The following is a 17047-nucleotide window of genomic DNA, read 5'->3' as shown; positions in this document are numbered from 1 at the left end:
GTACATTCTTTCTGAACTAGAAGTTCTACCTCTAGAAGTTGGTGCTACAGGTAAACACCTGAAGTTACAAACAAGTTTTTCACTGCATCATAGACTAATGGTAAAAGATGAGTTCAGTTAATGAAATATAATGTAGCCAAATAACACAATGAAGAAGCACCTTGTGCAATCACATGGAAAGATGCGGTATCAGTGGGAGAAGAAGGAACTGTGTGTATATAAGCCTCCTTTTGTGGAAAACAAAAGAATAGCCACAAGTTCTATGGTATATGTAAAACATCTCTAGAAACATCAGGACGCTGTTAATGCTGGCTGCTTTCAGGGAGGGATACTGGGCAGGAGGCAGCCAGGGAGGGAGACCTGCTTTGTATTTTGAGCCATATGAATGAAGTTATTTATTTTAAAATAATACATTCATAAGTATTATTCATAAATTTTTCAAGTTCTATAGAGTATTATTTCAACATATTTGGCTTACCATCATCTGATCACAAAACTTATCATTGAAGGAATTTGGGAAGAGCCTTGTAACCGAAGTCAGGCGATTTACAACATTCAGCGTCAAGCTTCGATAATCTCCTAGCATCATCAACAAAGGTCGCATATGTGTATGAATCTGATCTACTTCTATGGTAGCACCTTCTAAAAACTATGAAAAAGGAGAAATTATAACAAAAAATAGTCAACAAAACACTTACCAAGAGAATGGAACTCACATTCAATTCCTGCAGCATTTGTTTTCCCTTGGACAAATGGAGTACCACTCACGTATTATCTAACCACATGTCTTCCAGAAAGTGATAATGAAATGAAGACCCAGCTGTACTATTTAACACTGTACATAATTCAGGATGGCTGAAACTGGAAGAGGCACTACAATCCAGTGTGCAGTAATCAAATAGACTTCCAGGTGTACAGAAAAAGGTACACATGCACACTCTCACAAACTTGTGCACACACATGCATACTCACCTTCCTCATACAGGCCTCTCCGGCCTCCTGGAGCTCACTGTTGGTGGAATTAAGGGCTTTGAAGAGTGCAGCAATGATTTTCTCCCTGGACTGAGGAAGGTAATTACAGGCAGCAAGTGCATCTTTAGGGAGAGAAATCAGTACAATTTCATTATTAACCTAAAAAACACCTGAATAATTTTCTTCTATAAAGGATCCTACCAACTATGAACCACTACTTTCCTAGTCTGGCCTCAAGAAAAACAAAGAATGCATGGTCTTCCACCACATATTCAGTGTTGCCTAGGAGGGAAGTCAACAGCTTGCCTGAAAGGTCACAATGAGTCTTTTACCTCCAGATACCCTGCTCCCAGCCAGCATGGTAATCCCAGTGTAATCCCAGTGACTAAGGAGGCTGAAGCAGAAGGATCACCAGTTTGAAGCTAGTCTCAAGTTAATATGACCCTAAACAACTTAATGAGACCTTGTCTCAAAATAAAAAATAAAAAAGGACTAGAGATATATCTCAGTGCCCCAGGCTCAATTCTAGTACCAAAAACAAAAACCAGATACCCTTTTCCCAAGACATCTTCAGAGTTACAGTGCAGCTGGCCAGGGGCAGTCATATCTGAGTTACAGAAAGCATGGCCTCTGGAGTATGGGTGACGGGGAAGAAACACACATGGCCTGGCTTCTCTCAACTACCAACATCTAATCAGGCAGCATCTGCCTCAAGTCTGGGGGTTAAAGGCTTTAAGCCTTTGAAAATGTAATTTGCCATGTGTGAAGGTGCACATTTGTAATCCCAGTGGCTCGGGAGGCTGAGACAGGAGGACAGCAAGTTCAAAGCCAGCCTCAGCAATTCAGTGAGGCCCTAAGCAACTCAGAAAGACCCTGTCTCTAAATAAAATACAAAATAGAACTGGGGATGTGGTTCAGTGGTTGAGTGTCCCTGGGTCTAATCCCCAGTACAAAAAAGAAAAAAGAAAATGCAAATATCCTAAGAGAAGAGGACACATCTCAATTCTATACGTTAGTTAAGAGATGATACTCTGGCAAGAGTGATACTCATATTTCCTAATGAAGATGAGGTACATGAGAGGCATCCCAACGGAAGTGAGGAGCTGCCAAATAGCTTCCCCAGAGCACCCCACTCACTTTGAGGGACCCTGGCAATATTTTACCAAGTACATAAGAAGCAACAGAGAATCAACTATAAAAAGCTTACACTGACTATTCACCAAAAAAAGAAAAAGAGGAAGTAACTGTTCCTATATATAATGGTCGTTTAGTACTAATCTAGTATGTTTTTCTAAACTTTGCATGACACTTGTACAAAACAATGAAAACTGATGTATCTGAGGGAAAACTCTGAAACCATAGGATTCTCCAATGTTTCATTAGAAAGTCTATAAAGGTAATAGGGTACCTTACTATTTACTCTGATACTGATGAAAATGTCACTGTGGACAGTTAAGACAATTTATTTAAACCAGAACATTTGATTCTTAGAATTATAGAGTCTACTGCACAGTAAAATCCACAGATTATGCTAGAGTACAAAATTATTTAAATCCTAACAATGCATGCCATCTTAAGATATCTCATCATGCAATTTGATAAACACATCTCATCTTTAAAAGACCCCAAAAGCCAGAAACATAAACAAAAAAGGCCATTGTCTACTTTCCTTTCATACTCTGTAACTTGTTTCACATTATATTCACTTACTTAAGGCTGCAATCCGTAAAGGTACAAGTGACGGAAGGCTTTTATAGCAGGGCAGTTTGGTTAAAGCCGAATCCTCAGCCTCACATAAATTCAACAGCTGGAAAAGGTAAAACAACTTAAGTGAGCCCACTTCTCCTGGGGAAGACATGGTGACCTTGCAAATAACAGAAACAGTCTGCCACACACACTGAAACACAATTAACAATGGACAAATTAAACGCTAATCCTAAAGAAGTACTGAAATATGGCTGAGCTTCTTTATTCTAAAGCAAATTTCAGTTAACCTCATGAGTGAAATAAGTTCTTAGACATGTTCTTGCTCACTCTGATACCATGTCTTTTTCTCATAACAGAGGATGTCTATCCTGGTGGCAGGTTCGTCTACCCTTGGTTCAGAGCTGCCTCCCCTGTGCCCTGGGCAAGCACTCAAAGACATGGGACATAATGCAGAGATCTGAGTGGTCACTTTTTTTCTTTTCCAGCACAGAAGAGCATAATGAAGGAGGAAGAATGTGACTGGGAATTCCAGTGGCTATCCTTCCAGACATGTTGGCATATAAGTAGATATTTGTGTATGTATAGTGAAAAGCACCTCCGGTCATTTGCCACATTCCACTCCCCAGAGGAAACCACTAAGTCCGTGTAAGACCTTCAGCAATACCCTCCTCATAAACAAGCATGTGTGTGTGCATGTGCACACATGTGTAGGCGTAGGGGCAAGCACTGAATATGTGTGCTCTGGGTAACTACAATACCAACCAGAGTTCCAGATGTGGTCACACACCAGATCACTTGGGAGGCTTTCAGACAGCAGATTCCCAAGTCTCATCCTGAATCTACTTAACTTAGTCTCCAGGGAGATGACTCAAGAGTCTACACTTTTCAAGCAGTTCTCCATGTTTTGGTGCAGCTGGAGGACTGATGAGCATTTGGAAAACTGATTTCATGTCCTCAACATTACCAGACTCTGGTTGTAGGTTTAGTGAGTTTTCTATGAATGTTATATTATGTCTGAATCCAGAACAGCCGAGGGAAGTTGTCCCCCCACTTCCCAGAGGTTCCTGACCTGTCAAGCCAATAAAGCAATTTCTTTTACACTGGATACAAAAAGGTGTAAAAGATCAGAGCCAGATTATCAATGTCCAGGCAAAAACATAGAACTTAAAAAAAAAAAAAAAAAAAAAATCAAGAGGTAAATTTTCATAGCTGGACATTCAGACTTAGGACCAGGAGGAATTACTTCCTTAGTTTTACTCTATATATAATGCCTTGGTTTACTCTATAATGCCTACCAAAGAACAATTAATGTCCCATGAAAATTTCAAATTGGGCTGATAACCAGACCATTTTTATACTCCAAGAACTGTTTCATAATTTGACTTCATCTATAGTTTGATTTCTGTCCATCACTGATTATCTAATTACTTAATTATCACCAGATATTTAGAAGATGCCATCTTCCAGTGGCTGTGTTTAGGCCAAGGGGCAAGTCATGTCCACTAAAGGAAATGAGAACCTGGTCAGACAGTGCAATGGCTGGGAATCATGCTCTGAAATAGGACGCTTGATTCAAATCTAAGTTCTGCAACTCACCTGCTCTGTGGCCTCAGGTAAGTAGCAAACCCTTAGACTCAGCTGCCATATCTTCAAAGTGAGGATCAACAGCATTTTGGCCTCCTAGGGCACTGTCAGAGCCAAGTAAAGGTGCTTATGATGTTCTCAACAGCACATGGCACACTGAAGTGATCCCTAAGTTCAATAAATTGACACTTGCTCTGCACTAACATTATTCTAGGTACCAAGAGTACAAGAGCAATTAAAGCAGGGAGTACAGCTTTATCTCTAAAGCACAACCTCAGAGGCCCTAAATTAGAACAAGGTTCCCTATAGGGCTAACAGAGCTCTGAAGACTCAGAGAACAGCACTGTTTTGCTGAGCATCTCTGGGCATGGTGCCCCCCAGCTTCAACACACCTGCTCAGAGTGCTGTGCCAGGCTAGGGCTGGTTACCTGCGTTGTTGCCTGAGCCTTCTCTGAAGGCTGCCTGACCAGTCTTTGCGTACAAAGACAGGCTAGCAGACCCATGTCATCACCATCCACACAACTCCGCACCACCACCCCCTACCTCTGTGTAGAACACCTTATGCTCCACCACGTTCAGGTCCATTGTGAAGAGACGGGGCTGCAGCGTAGTACAGAATGTGTTCCCTTCCATCAAGCCAATCTGTGCATTAGCAGGCTGGTGTCGGAGCAAGTGCTTCTTGGGTGGGACCATGTCCTGGAGGACCTGGGAAAGCCAAAGAGAAGGCACCACTAACCAGATGCCCCTGGAAAAACAAAGACCTCTTTTCACCTCTTATCATGATATTCCACAATGACCACTTGGAAAACCATGGTGAGGGAAAGTTATTACAGATGGCCTTTACTGACAGGGGGAGGGGATGTGTTTCACGGGTTGTAGCTGGGTCACAGACTCAGGACAGGTCTAGTACCAAAGGCTCCAGAGTGACCCCTCTTAAAACAAAACTGTCAGATAGTGCTACAGACTCAGGAAACAAGCCTTCTGTTCTCTTGACACTAGTAATTACTATATATATATATAAATAAACTTATTTGCATATATCAGATTAAAAAGAGCATGTGCAATACTACTTTGTAACAGAGACACAAGATTATTATAAACTGAACATTATCTACAACTCATTGAAAAGAATTATCCCATGTCTAGCATCAGAAATCTCACCTCTTTATGGGGTTCCATTATCACTGTCACACTTTTTCCAGTGACCTGGGCCAATACCTGCAGTGAATGCATAGCCTGTTTTCTCACAGTGGAGTTTGGAGAGGTGACTTCTCGAACCAAATCATGGGTCACGTGGTGAAAAGACTTTTCCTGAGCTGCCACAATCTCTTCAGCTCGCTCCTCATCTTTTAAAGGTGTTGCACACCTCATCAGGAGCTGCTCCAGGGTGGTCTTTGCCATGGCGACTGCTCCATTGGAAACCTGGGGGTCAAGGAGGCCTTAGATGCCAAAGGGGGTGATGCTGCCCACCACACCCATAAATGCTGCCTCTGGGGGGGACACCCCTCACACGAGATGCTACAAGAGAAACTTCTTCATAATGTCCACTTTACCTCCTTATAGGTAATTCCTATTTGTCATTCAGAACAGAAAATGTGATCTAGATATGACCTTGGATTTAACAAATGAAGCTGGTGATGCCTGCCATACCCTATCTGTATGAGTTAGAGCTTCAGCTTCATGAGGGTTCACAGAGGAAACAACACCTGGGAAACTGATGATGCCTACACACCCCACCTGTATGAGTGGTAGCTGCATGTGAGCCAGTGAAGCAACAACCCCTATGGAAACCTCGAGGTACACAGGAAGCGGCAACACCCCCTTTCCAATCACTCTGGCCTGTGACTATTCTAAATGTAGTAAACAGGTATTTGGGTACCCAGAGATAGCCTATGAGTTGGAGCTATCCCTTTATTAGAGCTGTTGTAACGAAACTAAATATCTAAGCCCCACATTGCAAGGAGAGCATAATGCAGAATGTCTCAGGCCAACTGCACTCCAGGCAGAGCAGCTTCTTGAAGAGCATGGCGCGTTAGCTCTGGGGCTACTCATCACCTACCTCTCCAGTTAAGTCCATCATGACAAAGAGGAGCGCCTTGAGGAAAGTCTGCTGGTTCTGCAGAACCCACGTGAGAGGGAGTCGCTCCATGAGGAACTTAATAGACACCACACCCCCCAGCTTTGCATACCAGGCCTGTTCATAGCAGCAGGCACACAAGCGCTCCACAATATAGGAAAATAGGGGCAGCTGACACGCCTTGAGAGAAAAGCAAACAAACCAAAAGGTGTCAATGCAATTCTTAAACCACCAGTTTCCTGAATAACTACCCTGATGCACAAACATCCCACCAAATCACAAGACGCTCTGTCCTTCCTTACCCTCTCCTTTGAGCCTAGTATGATACTTGCAACATCAAATATCACAGCTAAGGCCACTTCCCCAATTTTGCAAAGTTCCTTTTCTTCATAGGCCATACAGATGGCTATGGCATCAATAAGAACTAAGGGATCCATCCCTTTTGACCCGTTCTCTTCGCTGTGAAACATAGCTGTGCTGGGCTGGCTGCCCACCTGATAGCAAGGCAGCAAGAAGGGACCTGAAAGAAGAAAGGACAGGCATGTGAGGTTGACCAGGAACATTCTTGGCCCTAAACTGCAAAACGATTTCATTTCCCTCTTGACACTAATAATTCAATGAAAGCCAACATGGTACCTTAAACCAATCTCCATTAAAATGAAATTATTTGTTGCTAAGTGATCTAATTCACACAAAGGCTATCTTTCTGAATACTTTTCATGATACACTACTGTGTTCCAATTTTCTCAATCACAACTCAGAAAAGTACTAGTTTAAGATGAGAAACACAAACTTTTTTTAAAAGCCGATGACATACTAAGGGGCCTAGCCTGGAAATGACTGGGCTGTGCTGTGGACACTCCTTACAAGTAAGAGAAAAATCAACAGCAGCCAGCTGTGCCAGAGATTACACCTGGTCAGAGAACGGTCAGTCACAGCAACTGGCAGTTAACACCTGGCAGTTAACTTCGAGTTGCTAACTTCCACTACTAGGCAAGATGGAAGTTAGCAATATTTATTTTGCTAGAAAGATAATGGAAACACAGAAGAAACACTGAGAAGCAACTTAAGTGTTCAATTGTGAATTACTGACTGTTTCTGCCAAGAAGGGTGAAAAGGGGGAAAGTTCTGCAGAGTTCATAAGAAAACGACTGGTCAGTTGCCAAGGAAGGATTCTGAGGACCAACTGGAGCAATGCTATTCAGGTGTGGTCTGCAACTCAACTGTTATCTGTCTGGAAGGAGATTAAAAAATTGAGTATGTGTTCAGAAACAACAAGGGGCAGGGCCAGGACATTTCACTGTCATCATCTACAATGGATCAGAAATAAAAGTGAACAATCCTTCACCACCAGGAGTTTGAGAGCAGCCATTCCAGGTAGGAGAAACAGCACGGATGCCGATGGGGGCCAAAACAAGCACCACAGTGGGAGAGCAGGGTGGGTGAAGGCCGGCCTGGCCATGAGAGGATCTGAAACCGCCTGCTTTGCACACAGCATACTCAGCCCCCGTTTTCCACCAAAAACGAAAGGTCTGAAGATCAAATTGGGTGTATCTGACAGACAAAATCTGATGATAACTTTAAATTGTCAGAGTGCCCACCACCAAAATACCAATTATGTTTATCAATGTCATAGAAAACAAAAGCAAAAAATCGGTTACCGAGCTTCTCTGAAACAAAACATCCTGACCAATTTTTTGAGGTACAGTAAGAAGGGAAAAACTTGCTTCCTCTGTGCCAACAGCTCCCTACACTCACCGCACTGCTGGGCCACTGCCACCATGGTATAGTGACGAATCAGGCTGGCTACGAAGGGCAGGGCACTGGGCCTCAGGTCTTTGATGACAGCAGACATGAATGCTCCCGTCAGAGCCTGCTCAAATGTCTTCCGAGCTGGAGTGTCTTGAGCTTTGTACCGGTGTGAGATGATGACATTGGGTATGGTTTTTTCTGTAAAGCTGAAAGATAAAATTAAGTACATCACCACAAGCCCCAAGTCTTTTGAACTGACAAATCCACTGACACTAATATTTTTATTTTCAGCCTGCCCACTTCCACCTTATCTAGATAGGTCTAGGAGAATTAATTTCTCTCTTTAATTTTAGTAACAGCTGGAACCAAATGTGAATTTCATTACCAATACTTATAATCAGGCCGGGTGTGGTAGCACAAGCTTGTATTCCCAGCAGCCTGGGAGACGGAGGCAGGAGGATGGTGAATGCAAAGCAACTTAAGCAACTTAAAGAGAGGACCTAAGCAATTTAGCAAGACTCTGTCTCTAGAAAGAAAAAAAAGGAGCGGGGGGTGGTTGGGGGTGTGGTTCAGTGGCTGAGCACCCCTGGGTTCAATTCCTGGTACCAAACAAAACAAAACAAAAAACTTAAAGTCAATGCATCATGAGATATCGAGTATATTCTACCTAATATGAGCACAAGCAATGAATCAGAGGCAGATTAGAAAATGGCCACATATTTGGTATTTTCTATTTTAAAAAAGTCAATGTTTGATTTTTATCTTTTATAATTAAAAAAGTCAAATCCTAAAAAGTAACTCAAATCAATGATCAAATAATCATGAAAAAAGCTATGACTCATGGGCAGCTACACAACTGTTAAGTGTTGAAAAATCATACCAAGAGCACAGAATCAAAAGGGTCTGCAGATCTAACTGATAAAACATGACCAGTTTTTACCCAAGATCAAGTAAAATCCCAGAAGGAAGTCAGGAAAAGTTCATGACATCAAATGTTGGCCACAGTGCCTGCCTATAATCCCAATGGCTCAGGAGGTTGAGGCAGGAGGATCTCAAGTTCAAAGCCAGCCTCAGGAACAGCAAGGTGCTAAGCAACTCAGTGAGACCCTGTCTCTAAATAAAATACAAAATAGGGCTGGGGATGTGGCTCAGTGGTTGAGGGCCCTGAATTCGAGCCCCAGTACCAAAATAAAATAAAATAAAATGCTAACCGGGAGCTGGGTACAGCGGCAGCCTCAGCAATTGAGTGAGACCCTCAGCAACACAGCGAGACCCTGTCTCAAAAATAAATAAATATGTAAAAAGGGCTGGGGATGTAGCTCAGTGGTAAAAGTATCCTGTATTCGATTCCCAGCACATAAATTTAAAAAGTAAAATGCCAACTGGGAACTAAATGCCCCAGTCATGTGCCTCCCATCCTCCCCAACTTGTTCTTCCCTGATAATTCCTAAAAGCCCAGTAAATGGCATCTTTGACTTAAGACAAGAAAGCCTATAGTCAGCTAGAGGAAGCAGGTCCTGTCACCTACCCCCTGCAACATGGGAAACAGGTCCTGGTCCCTGCTTACAAGCACTGCCCTCAGGCCTGGCACACCTAGCTCTCTTCCTTACCCACTGTGCCTCCCTGCTGGGCCCAGCTGAGAGCTTCTGTCCTGCTTCCTTAATCCTGAGGTAAGCTTCTCCTGGACTTTTTCACAAGTTCCTTCTTCACAGTTCATAAGAATCCCTGCCCAATGTCACCTACTCAAAGGGGACTTCTCCCTCACCCTCTTTTTAAAATGCCCCTTTCATGCCTTATCTCTTCAGTCAGACATACCTAATAACCTGTATCACTACCTGAAATAGCATACACTTGCGTTTCTTAGCTTTGTCTGTTTCCCCCACTAGAATGTAAGTCCTAGAGGGCAGAAGCCAGGCCTGTGCACCAGCCTTGAGCAGGGCCATCCTAGAAGGTACTTAGTCTACAGCAGCAGCAATGCTGCACAGACAGACAGGATGATGGTCCCCATAACTATACACCTGCTGGTAAAAAACAAAACAGACCCTACTCCATACCATTCACCAGAAAGGTGAAAGATCAAAATGCAAAGGACAGTGCTTTTAGAAGATACTGTGTGTGGGGGTGGGGGTGGGGGTCTTTGGAGTTGGATATAGAAAATAGTTTTCTCATAAATGATGTAAAAATCATGAAATAAAAGGAGAAATACATCAATATGACCACAGCAAAATCACAGACTATTGTTTATCAAAATACTCTTTTGAAAGATTTAGGGACAGTGACATCCAAGAGTGATGAGCACACACAGTGAAGGGCTCTTGGTCAAGGAGCTCAGTTCAAGGAGCTCTCACTCTTTACACAATGGTGAGTCCAAGGAAAACAAAAAACACCTGGTGGAGCTAGAAAGTGGGTACTCAGAAGTCAACTGAGGGTGGTCACGTCAAAAGAACCTAAGAGGCAGCCCAAGGGGGCTCACGCTGACAAAGTATGGATGATTCAGTCATCAACTACATAATGGATTACAATCTATTAAATAAAATAAGACTCCAAGAATCTATACTGCTATAAATAAGTATTAAAAGAGGAGGAAAAGTCTATTTTATATAATGGGAAAATGGAATTAGAAAAAAGAATTTTTTTAAATCTGTGTGAGAGAATATTATTCAGCATTAAAAAGGACAAGCAGCTGGCACATAAATATTAACTCACAGATAAACTGTGCTGAGTGAAAGGGGCCTGGCCCAAGAGACCACATGCTATATGACTCCATTTATGTGAAATGTCTAGAAAGAAAAAATTCACAGATATAAAAGACTGATGATCGCCTGGGGCAGGGGGAAGATATAGGAAGTAACCAGAATGGACACAAGGGATCTTATTGGGGCGATGAAACTGGTCTAAGACGTTTACATTTGTACTACTCAGTAAGTTACTAAAAATCATTAAATTGTTCAGTTGAAGTAGGTGAATTCTTGAGATGTGAAATAAATCTCAACAAAGTTGACTTAAAAAAAACAAAAACAACAACAACAAAAAAAAACAAAAAACATCATTTTGTAGTCACTGAAATAATACCTGAACTGGAGAGGATGGTCCATGAATGTCATTACAACCAGTAGGTAAGTTTGATGAGAAGCAGGTCATTTACCTCTTCACATCATCTCAACATCTTTCTCTTCAATTATATATAAAGTAAGAGAGTAAAATGATAACCTTACAGTGGAAAGCCAGGATGATACCACTTTCATTAACAGGACAAGCCACTAATGGTGCCTGCCAGGGTGTGTGACAGAGAACTTTTGTGAGTTTTCTATTAGACATGCATGACCTGACTCCAATCACAGAGAAACAAGCCGACCTGTAAGGGGCATTCTTAAACAGCTGGCCTCTACTCCTCTAAAATGTCAGGATCATAAAAGTCAAGAGAAAAAGCCAGAGTATCTCTAGATAATTTTTTTAACTTATCAGGAAGACTATCCGTGACACCATTATCTTTTTGTTTCATATCTGAAACACAGATATTGCCACCACTTTGATACTAGTTACTTCTTTAATCTTCTTTAATCCAAGTCAGTCTTGCCAGAAGCTTTTCAGTTTTTTTATTCATTCAAAGAACCAACTTTTGGCTTTACTGAACCACTTGACTGAATATATTTTTCTATTTTGTTCATTTCTCTTTTCTTCATTTACTGTCATATTTTTTCTGACTTTTGAGATGTAACATATGCCACAGAATTCATTCATTTTAGTTATGGAGTTCAATTAAGTTTTAGTAAATGTACAGTCATACAAACCATGGTGATGATCCAATTGTAAAACACCACTCCATCGATCCCTACTCCTGCCCCTGGGCTACCCCTGATCTGCTCTTGTCTTTTTTAGATGGTTCACACAAATGGAATCACACATGCCATCTTGGGTTTGGCTTCTTTCATTGAGCATGCTGCTTTCTGATGCCTGCATTCATTCCTCTTCACTATGGGCTAGTATTTCACTGTGTCCATCAACCACATTTGGTTATCTATTTACCAGATGATAAATATGTAATGTTTATAGTCTACTGTGATTGTTAAGGTCTTAAGTGTCACATTTGCTGCATCCCATTTACACTTGACCACATATTATCATTTTCTTAGCTATTTATTCCTTCTCCCATCTCAGATCTTCCAAGGGGAAACTTTTCTTCTGCCTGATGAAGCTCACCCTTTTGAATGTCCTTTACTAAAGTGTTGATGGAAGACTTCCACTTTAATTTGAAAACACTCTTATTTCATTCTCTTCCCGGGTTGTATCCCACCAGACACATGACTCTAAGCTGGCAGCTGCTCTCTTCCAGACTGGAGACCTGTCTAGACGCTTAACTGCCAATCCGGCATTCACTTAAAGGTCACCATTCAGCCAGCTTTTAGAGCTCCCCTTTGTTTCTGATTTGTAGCCAGTAATGCATCCATGTGTGGCTCCCCCCCCCCGCCCCTTATTCTGTTTGGATCCACTCATCACCTTGAGTCAATTTTTCATCAGTTCTGAGAGCTTCCCAGTCGTTGTTCCTCCCTTCTCGTGAGACTTCAAGCAACTACGCTGCTTCCCCCCACTCTTCATGTCATTCTTCTCTTTTAAATTTTCCATCTTTTTCTCTTTCAGCATGCACTCTAGCTATCTTATCTATTTTGGTGGTGCCAGGGATCAAACCCGAGTCCTTTCACATGCTAGGCAAGCACTCCACCACTGAGTCACATCCACAGTCCCCAGGTACCTTCCTTCAAGAGTCTCTCCCTCTCTCTCTAAACTTGGGCAATTTCTTTAAGTTATTATTGACACCTTTTATCATTTGAAATGTCTTAAAGCATAGATATAGCCTGGTTCTAGTGGTCCTGATCTCTGAAGTCCCCACAGGTCGATTTGTGCTTTCTGTGGTGTTTACTGGTGCTCACTTATGTGCTATATTTCCTTCTGCACTTGCTACCTGACCGCTCTCTTGTTAATGCCCTTTTAACAACCAAGACCTTAGCTCAGCATTACTTTTCGTGCTGTAAGAAATGTGGAAATACATGGGAAAACTCTGTTCCCTGAAACTCAACAGAAAACGATAATACACATCCAACATCTCAAAGGCTACCTGCAGCCTAAAGTGATAAGAGCAAAATACAAACATCAGAACAAGCCTTCAGAGAAAGATCACTGTGAAATAGAAAAGCCCAAGGTCCACTGAATGCCTCTCATGCATGCTATGGACACAATGGAGAACAAATGGGAAGGAAAAGGGATAGGATCTGGCTTTCTCGAGGCTCAGCCTAATGTAGGTAGCAGTAAGACACATGATGAAGGTGGAGTGCAACAGAGATTAATTCTCATTCCCACACCCAAATTCCTTCCATTTTCTCTATCGGCCAAAAGAAGCATTGCCAGGTAAGCAGTACTGGTCTTCCTGAATTCAAAGAGCATGCTCCTAACTTGAGAACCCTGGGAGGTCCCCTCCATCTCAAGCCCTTACAGGAAGACAACTTGGTTACAGCAAGCTGAACACTTACTTAGGATGTGCAAGCAGCTGGTACAGTGCGTGCTTGTTGTCCTCTAGGCTCATCATGGCCACCAGGAAGCACTTGATTACCTCCCACGCCTGCCTCCGGTAGTAGGGCTCTGTGTTTGCACTTTTCAGGCAGTCCAGGGCAGTTTCAATGGCCTGTGACAAAGCAGCAGAGAAACTACCATTTGTACTGAAATTACATGATTTTGAAAAGCTTTCACTGAAAGCACTGGCAGCTCCTAAAATTACCTCAGGGCTTATTTCTTTGGAAGGGAGCACAGAGGGCTACAGCCTAGCAAGCATTAGCCAAATGTAGGCTCTGGAAGTGGTGAACGCAGCCATGTGAAATAAGGAGTTGCTTGGCTCAAATTAACATGTTAGATGGAGTTTAGCAATTTCATGTTGGGTGGAGATTACAGAAATTTTAAGTGAGCCTGGAACCTTGTGGCAATCTGCTAGGTCAAACTAGAGTCTATGTCATCTATACTCATTGAGGTCCTAATGAGATTCTTGACCTTTCTGTAGACTACAGACTTTCCCGTGTCTATGTTCAAACCTGAAAGATGGCTTTCCTAAGCTTTTACTTTACTAAATTCCCTCTTTAAAAAAGATTACATTGATGTTTTCTCCCAGAAGACCCACAACACACACACACACACACACACACACACTTAATTCTAAGTCGTTTCAATTAGGTTGTCCAGGAATTTGGCAGCACAATCACATAAAAAATAATAATAATAATTTAAGTCTTTAACAGGTAAGACATTAACCTTAATGATAATTATACACATGTGAGAGCCAGTAAGGAGACAGTACAAGCTATGTTTTGAATAAAGAAGGGAGAAAACTAGGTACTGGGGATGAGAGATAAGTATGGAATCAACTTAGTTCTCAAAGGCACTTGAAATAAAGTCTGGTGGGATCAAACAGACCAAGAGTTCAAGGGCAGGGTGGACTGGGTTTCACTTCCTGATCTTCAGGAAAGATGGAAGTGCTCAATGATCCCAAGTTCTGGGGGCAACACCCTCCACTGGTTTCTGAAACCCCCCCACCAAACAAGCAGATCACCACATCAATCTTGTCCTACTCCAAATTAGAAATTCCTTCTTTCCCAAAGCATGTCATATTCACATAGAAGATTATGACTTACATATTTTAAATAGAAATCGACATTCTTAAAAACAGTACTTGCACAAAACTCCCAAAAACTTTCAACTTTACCTTCTCCATGGGGAGCTGAAGAGATGCTTTACAATCAGAAAACTCAACAGTGATGCTAGGGCCTTGAACTTCAGTGACAACATAGTGCAGTTTCTGGGATTCCTTTAACATCTTCCTGTTACTGCCACCAAATTTACCAAGTACACGGTAGGCCACATGGGAGATACTATCGGCAGGATTCCGTAAAGTGCGCCACAAAGCCTAAAAACCAACATGATTTCATTAAGTCTTCCAAGGTAATAGTTCACATGCTTGAAACTCAAAATTCCAAGTCAGAAAACATGACATGGCACAATTCTGTCCCTCAAACATGGTGTCCCTTCTTAGGGGAAACCAATGTTATTATGTCCTCCCAGAAATTTTGTCTTTAAAAAAGATACGTATAAAAACACGCCTCATGCTCCTGTACACATACAGTGGGACAGTATGAACACACAGGGCTCAAGCAAGATAGTGAACTGACATACTATTAGGTACAAAGAGGACGCGTTCTCAGGTTTTTCTTTCTTCTTACTAGACTTTTATAACTTATAAACAGGTAAATTATTTCATATATTTTGAATCTTCTATTAGAAATGAAGGAAGAAAAAAAACCACGGATCAGAAGGTTACCTAAGTCCCAGGACTGCAGGGAATAAGTTCAGGTGCACTACACTTAGTACATGTGCACTCAGCCAGGCGTGGTAGTACACACTGTGACCCCAACTACTTGGAAAGCTGAGGCAGAAGAAGCCAAGTTCGAGGCCAGCCTGGGCAACTTGGTGAGACCCTGTCTCAAAATTTAAAAAAATGAAAAAGGGCTGGGGATATAACTCAAGTTCAGCACTAGAGCACTTGCCTACCATGTGCACAGACCCAAGTTCAGTCTCCAGGATAAATAAATAAATACATAGGGCGAGAGAAAGAGAATACACACTCAACTGTCCCAAAGCACTCAGTAAATTTCCCCCTGTTATTTTCACCTAAATTATCTAAGTCCTAAAAATGACTATAGTTCATGCTGAAAATATTTTTCTTTTCTTTTTTTCTTGAGACAGGGTTTTACTAAGTTGCCAAGGTTGGTCTCAAATCTGTGATCCTCCCGTGCTACTGCATCCAACTGAAAGTCTATTTTCTTAAATCACTTTCTGTAACAATTATAAATGTTAAGAGTCTAGCTACTCAAATTTAATATAAAATTAATATATTAATATAAAATTAATATATTAATATAAATTTAATATAAAATTATGTTACATTTCTCTATATCAAACAAAATTCTAATTTCTCTTATGTCCCTATAGGTCCAAAGAGGCTTCTCCTCAGTAACTGCTGGGAATATGGAAACAGTCCCATCCCCTCACCCACCCTCCTTGTGGCCCAATGAGTCCTCAGGTAGCCTCAGGGAAGATTTCTGCTTCTGCCACCAGGAGGGGGCAGCACCAGGAACTCATGTTCTCCACCTCTGTACTCAAGCAGTGCCATTTGTCTGGGCTGGGGTTTAATGTTTCTCCAAAAACAAATGACCTTGACTCCATCTCTCTGTAGGTTTGTTTGTGTGGCAAGAAGTAGCTCCAACCCTCTTTCTCAAGCCCTGGAACCCACCTCTGCCTCCTCTCATCACAGGCTAACACAAACTTGAATCAGGACCAGGCTCAGCCTTCTACAACAGTGCTTTTCTTGAAACAGGTTCTTTTTCAATGCTCCAAATGACCAGCAGGGAAAATGGACCTCAAGCCACCAGCTCAACTCCTATGCCATCATTCCGTCCTAGATGAAGCCCAAGTTCTAAACCTCAGAAGAAGCAGGGAGAGTCTCCCCACCTTAATCTCTAATCTAAGATGAGTCTCCAATCCAGGGCGTCCAGGACCCCTATCCTTAGAAGTTCCTGAGCCTCCATCAAGTAAGGATGGTACCATATCTCCTATCTAGGGTCAAATATCCTACCTAAAAGGGCAGAGAAGACTGCAGACAGCCCAAATTTTTAACAATTACCAACCACACATAACTACCTAAGGAAAAACGTAAGACATTTAATATATGAACTTCGACAAACAATGCTTAAGTCTTCAAAACAATCTAATTATCTACTCTTTGCTCCTTGGGGTGAGGTAGTGGGTACATCCCTTTACTATGGAATGGAGGGTCTCTGTGGTAAAGAGGGGTTCCTGCTGGAAGCCACAGCAGCCACATAGTACCCACCACACCTGCCTTCACAAGTTATCAGCCCA

General features: G+C 42.0%; 1 protein-coding gene across 9 annotated transcripts in view; it reads right to left on the bottom strand.

Moving 5' to 3' along the window:
- The window catches only part of TRRAP (transformation/transcription domain associated protein), a 118833-nt gene that overhangs the window by 64937 nt on the left and 36849 nt on the right, over positions 1-17047 (bottom strand). For 8 of the 9 annotated variants that reach the window (XM_079121199.1, XM_079121205.1, XM_079121201.1 and 5 more), the window contains exons 21-30: positions 14838-15038; positions 13618-13769; positions 8099-8298; positions 6643-6860; positions 6323-6520; positions 5425-5685; positions 4807-4968; positions 2683-2779; positions 973-1094; positions 479-649 (exon numbers count right to left, since the gene is read on the bottom strand). In XM_079121199.1, the coding sequence (XP_078977325.1) occupies positions 479-649; positions 973-1094; positions 2683-2779; positions 4807-4968; positions 5425-5685; positions 6323-6520; positions 6643-6860; positions 8099-8298; positions 13618-13769; positions 14838-15038 (1782 nt within the window). The remainder of the gene's footprint in view (positions 1-478; positions 650-972; positions 1095-2682; positions 2780-4806; positions 4969-5424; positions 5686-6322; positions 6521-6642; positions 6861-8098; positions 8299-13617; positions 13770-14837; positions 15039-17047) is intronic. The other variant, XM_079121202.1, reaches the window with a different exon arrangement.

This window comes from Sciurus vulgaris, assembly GCF_902686455.1.
Source record: "Sciurus vulgaris genome assembly, chromosome: 18".
In the NCBI taxonomy this organism is placed as follows: Eukaryota; Metazoa; Chordata; class Mammalia; order Rodentia; family Sciuridae; genus Sciurus; species Sciurus vulgaris.
This window is presented reverse-complemented; position numbering and strand designations above follow the sequence as displayed.